Raw genomic sequence first — 5,865 nt, 5'->3', positions numbered from 1 at the left:
TAGACGCTGTTCGTATTTTTCGACAGTGCACCGCGTGTGTTGTGCTGGGTTGGTGTAGACCGGTAGAAATACAATGCACAATTGTGTTCTTGTGCGTCAGGGATGTGTCTGCAACGTGAACAAAAATCAACAGGACCCGCCGCACCCACAAAAGTGCAAACGTAGAAAAACGCATTGGCTCGAATTGCGGTTTGCAGCTATTTGAACGCAATAAAATTGCGACAAACGCACAATTGCAGCGGTTAGCTCAGCTCCATCTATAACTGAGCCCCCTGTGTATAGGGAATATAGAGGGGGATGGGACATGCAGGCCTCTCCTCAGCTCCGACCTAGGTGTCCCTCCGGTGCGGCCTATTCCCGGGACCTCTTCGGCGCGGCCTGTCCCCCGGATAACTCCGGTGCAGCCTATCCCTGGGACCTCTCCGGTGCGGCCTATTCCCGGGACCTCTCCGGTGCGGCCTATCCCCGGGAGCTCTCCGGTGCGGTCTATCCCCGGGAGCTCTCCGGTGCGGCCTATCCACGGGATCCCTCCGGCGCGGCCTATTCCCGGGAACCAATCGGTGCAGCCTATTCACGGGACCCCCTCCCCGGTGCGGTCTGTGTGTCCGAGCGGAGGGGCAGTGCTCGGTGCAGATGACGGAGATGCGGCGTTTTTTTCATCAGTAGTCTGCTGCTCCTTCAGTGTCCAATCACAGTCAGGGGCGGTTCCTGACCAAAGTGTATTCTTTAACTGTAATAGGTGATAAGTGAGGTCAGGGACCTGGCAGAGGTGAGTGAAGAGCGGCTGAACAGTATTACAAATCCTCCATCACATACGTAGTTGGACTGTACAGCTGATTAACGACTCTGTAATATGACTGATCATGTGATGCTCCCATTCCTATAAATGTTCTTTCTCCTTCTTGCAGAGTCGGCTGGATATCGGACATCGTTGTGGTCGTAGCCGCGGAAAGCGTCGGTTTGATGAAGTCCGTCGTTCACAAATATGGACACAAACGTATAACTCTGGTGGAAGGCGGGCTGACGCGTCACCGGTCCATCCTCAGCGGGCTCCGAGCTTTCCTAGAAGATCATTCGCTGGGGCCGGCGCTGCAGAAGCCGGAGGTGGTGATCATCCACGATGCCGTCCGTCCGTTCGTGGGGGAAGATGTCCTGCTGCAAGTCGCCCGATCAGCCAAGGAGAACGGTGTAAGTCGACTCTTGTTATTAAAGCTCCGGGCTCAGAAACTTTCATTGATATATTTTCATTGGTAGCCGCAAAATGTATAAATCCGATTGGTGTGCACAACATGCCTTTTATAAACCCAGATATTACCTTGTAAGAGTAGCAGTGGCATCATCACTGTACTGTACATAGCTTGTGCAGAGAGCAGAGCTTTGGGAGGAGCCCAGCAGGCCCCACCCACTACAGACTTGCTGCTGAAAATTACAGGAGGGGCGGAATCAAGACCAGTCACCCTGTACAAGGAGAGAGAAGCAGTGACGGGTCTTTATTACAGAAAGGGGGCGGAGGCAAGACCAGTCACCCTGCACAAGGAGAGAGAGCAGCAGTAATCAGTCTTCATTACAGGAGGGGGCGGATACAAGACCAGTTACCCTGCACAATGAGAGAGCAGTAGGGACCGGTCTTTATTACAGGAGGGTGTAGAGACAAGACCAGTCACTGTGCACAAGGAGAGAGAGCAGCAGTGAGCGGTCTTTATTACAGGAGGGGGCGGAGACAAGACCAGTCACGCTGCACAAGGAGAGAGAGCAGCAGTAATCAGTCTTCATTACAGGAGGGGCGGATACCAGACCAGTTACCCTACACAATTTTTTTGATTTTTGTACAGTTTACACTACGTTTATGTTTTGTTACCTTTGTATAAAAGTTGCTTGAATCTTTCAATAAAAAGATTAGCAGCAGTGAGCGGTGTCACATTGGATTACTGCACAGATTTGGAAGAAATACACAAAGTTCACCAAGATTCAGGAATAATACAGGTACACATGACTCTTGCATGAGGACAATATTTCCTTGCCCTGGAGTTCAGTTTTAACACCAATAATATGCATTAAAAAGCCCAAACCTTTTTTTTCTACTTTCGATTGAAATGGATTTAGAACCCCCGTCTGATTTTCACTGCTGGCTGGGGCTCCGTAAGAGAGATTTCCCTTCATTTCCTGTCCTGCTCACACTGTTTGCACCAGACAGGAAGTGAAGGAAACTCTGTAACATGAACACAGACAGAAACAATAATCTAGTAAAAGAAAAAACCTGAAGGCCCCTTTGAGACGGGTGTTCTGATTAGGCAGATCTGATCGGAAGGCCGATGTTAAGTCTGTGGCATGGGAGGGCGACTCCGGCCCTCCAGTTTGTGGAACTACAAGTCCCATGAGGCATTGCAAGACTGATAGTTACAGGCATGACTCCCAGAGGCCGTGCCATGATCAGATTCATGATTTCCCCCAACTCTGGCCAGGTCCGGAAAACTAAACGGAACAGAGTTCCTGAAAAAAGCAATACCGGCGCCCCCGGTTTGCAGAGAAATCCGGCTGTAAAGTTCATTGGTACACCATAGAGGCAGCTCCCACTGGTCAACAACGACCATCGATCTGGGAAACAAAAGCAACACAGAGCGCCTCCATAGTGTAAAACTTTTATTTGATGAGTACAACACGCAAGTGAAAATGTACTTACACGAAAGCCAATGATCATAAGCGTAAAAGGAAACGATAAAATATAAAATCTCCAGCAGGGGAAGTCTGAGGGGATCTCCAAATCAGCGTCCTCTGCTCCCGTATGTTTTAAAAAGGTCTACGCGTTTCAGGGGCACGCCCCCTTCATCAGAACCTGAGGTGGAACAGAGTTCCGTTTTGGCGGACCTGATCGTGATGGATCGCGGGTAAACGGACACGCGTCCATTTATATCAGGGGTAGCAAACCTCCGGCCCTCCAGCTGTGGTGGAACTACAAATCCCATGAGGCATTGCAAGATTCTCACAGCCACAGACATGACTCCCGGGGAGAGATGCATCATGGGATTTGTAGTTTCACCACAGCTGGAGGGCCGGAGGTTTGCTACCCCTGATTTAGATCCTGCTCCGCATAGACCAACACGGGTTCGGTAAATCCATTTTTTTTTCCTCCATTGCAAGATGGAAATGGATGGCACAACGGGGACATCCATACTGATCCAGATTTTTTTTCTGCCATCTCGGTGCATTTTTCACGCCTCCATTGCGGCAAATATTGTCAAACTAATTTTTCCGCTCATTATTTATTCGGCGCACATTGGGGGTTTTTGTGCGAAAAGTTGCACTTTTTAAAAGATATTATTGGTGCACTATTCTCATTAGGGATACACCGATACTGGTTTTCGGTATCGAGTACAAGTACCGATATTTTGCAGTCGGTACCCGCCGATACCTAGTACCGATACCGGTGCTTCCGCTGGCATGGAGCCGGCTTCCCGGGCAATCAGGAAGACGGGCAGCGGGCAATGACACGCCGCCTGGCTTCCTGATTTCCTGGGAAGCTGATGACGGGTCATTACCTGCAGCCTGCCTTCCTGATCGCCCGGGAAGCCGGCTCCATGTTCCCCTACGGCACTGCCGGTCAGAAGAAATCTTCCTATCACTGGAAGTTCCGGTATCGGGGAAGATATCGGAGCATTTAGGTGAGTACAAGTACTCACCCAAATACTCAGTATCGGCACTGATACCAATACTTGTATCGGTGCATCCCTAATTCTCATAAATTAAAGGGTAATTCCAGTTTTCCAGCAAATGTGGGGAAGTGAAATCTCCCCCTCAAATTAGTCCCCTCTGGCCCCCCACCAGTAGTCATAACTTAGGGGGAGCCGCTGTTCCCCCCGCGTCAGCTATTGTACAGGACACAGCATTGCAGCCCAGTACTCTGTATATGGAATAATGCGCACATATGGTGAGCAGTCATTGGCCAGCGTGGTCACCTGACCATTCTCAGGTGTGCTTCCCATTGGTCAGAGTGGTAAGGTGACCACGCTAATCAATGACTGCTTGCCAGTTGTAAACATTGTTCCATATACAGAGTCCCGGGCTGTAGTGCTTAAGTTAAAAGACACATACTGACACTGCTACGTGGTCTGGTCACAGGGGCGTAACTAGAAATCACAGGGCCCCATCGCAAAATGTTGTATGGGGCCCTGTGATTTCTGGTTATGCCCCTTGCAGAGCCCACCTGAGAGTGACCGTGCAGAGCCCACCATAGTCTCTCTATGATGGGCTCTGCAGGGTCTCGGTGGGCTGCACACCTCTTACCTGTCAGCCCTGATCCGCCTCCATGGTCGATGGCAGGCCCCGCCTCTTCCGTCACCGGGCCTCGCCTCATCTGCTTCTGGCGCCGGGCCCAGCCTTCCTCCTCCACAGCTGCTGGCTGTCACTGACTCAGCAGCGGCTGTGAGGAGGAACGCGCCGCTGCACAGATCACTGACAGGTTGCTGGTGATCTAACAGCGACACGTTCCTCCTCACAGCTGCCAGTGACAGCCAGCAGCCTGAGATGCCATAGCGACCCAGGCGGCCCGCACGGCATCAGGGGGATGTCCTGGCCCGGTCCCCCTGTGCCCCGGGCCCCGTAGCGGCCGTCTGGGTCGCTATGGTGATTGTTACGCCACTGGCTGGACATGTAACCTTCAATGACCATCGAAGTCATAAATAGGGGAAACCTAATGCTTCCAAAATATGCCATCTTCCTCCTCCTTCTTAGCATTGGTGTTCTTTAGGCTGAAGTCAGGTCTGATCTTCCAAAGACAGGGAGCAGCCCAATCTATTAGGAAGGTTCTCCGGGTACATCAGTACGCAGCGCTCGGTATCTGTTGTGGCAATGGCGGAGACGTCACCTGTGTACACAGCCAGCCATAGACGATGTCATGAACGTTCTGTGGAATGCGGTGTTGATGGAACCGTGATTCCCCCCGGCTGACAGTGCGGTTGTTGGATTCTGTGGGGCAGACAATGATTTACCTTTGTCTACACGTCCGACGCATTGTTCCTGGGATTATCAAGATTTTCAGGGGCACTGCTCGGGATGTGGGCCCCTATTATACTTTATCAGTCAACTATAGCTCAAGTTTTCTGCTGCAGACATAACCTCAGGACGAGCGGTTGGGATTCCTGGTGCGGGGAACAATGGCATTCAGACGCTTTTCAACGCCATTTATTTACTCGGGGGAATGAGGGCTTGGCTGGTGTCATCATAGGCATGTCTGTATTCTTCCAACGTTTCCTCTTCCAATTAACTTTGTATAAATGGTGTCATCTGCGTCTGCCGGAAGACGGGCCTTTCAAAACAACGCGCTGGAGCCTACCAGCTATTTTGCTAATGCTGGTGTTTAAACTTCCGTATGTGAGCACTAGAAGAGGAACCCTGGGCCTCATGAATGGAATGGCATGACAAATGACTGTCTGTATCACTCCAATTATAAAAAAAATAATTAACAAAATTATAAATAAAACCCCAAAAAATCATTAAAAACTATGTTTTTGAATATGAAGTCTCTAAAATCAGTCCAAAACTGACAAAAGAACAATGCTGAGATAATTCACACTTTGACACTCGAAAAGGTACCTTTATATGTTAATCCTACCTGACCCCCCACCTCCTCCCTATGCTCTTACCCTTTGAACTTTGGACTGCAAAGCCAGTCCAGGAGCCACAGCTACGCCAGGCTGGACAGTACTCTCTCCTCATGTTTTCAGCAGGCAGGACCACGCAATACCGTACATGTTCAGCCTGTTTATCAAAGCCCATAATGGATAAGCCATTAATGTACCAGACTGAAAGATGACTTGCCTGTTAGGACCTGCAGAGAACAGGCCACAGAGACGAGGAACAGAGAGCCCC

At 50.4% G+C, this 5,865-nt stretch overlaps 1 protein-coding gene across 1 annotated transcript in view; it reads left to right on the top strand.

Moving 5' to 3' along the window:
• The first annotated feature begins 304 nt into the window (after positions 1-304).
• Positions 305-5,865, top strand: part of ISPD (isoprenoid synthase domain containing) — a 165,435-nt gene continuing 159,874 nt past the window's right edge. Inside the window, exons 1-2 of the mRNA XM_018557724.1 lie at positions 305-627; positions 909-1,188. Of these exons, the coding sequence (XP_018413226.1) occupies positions 305-627; positions 909-1,188 (603 nt within the window). The remainder of the gene's footprint in view (positions 628-908; positions 1,189-5,865) is intronic.

The sequence above is a fragment of the Nanorana parkeri genome, unplaced genomic scaffold (assembly GCF_000935625.1).
Source record: "Nanorana parkeri isolate BGI_ZX_2015 unplaced genomic scaffold, ASM93562v1 scaffold300, whole genome shotgun sequence".
NCBI lineage: Eukaryota > Metazoa > Chordata > Amphibia > Anura > Dicroglossidae > Nanorana > Nanorana parkeri.
The sequence above is the reverse complement of the archived record's forward strand: the minus strand, read 5'-3'. Positions and strand labels throughout refer to the sequence as shown.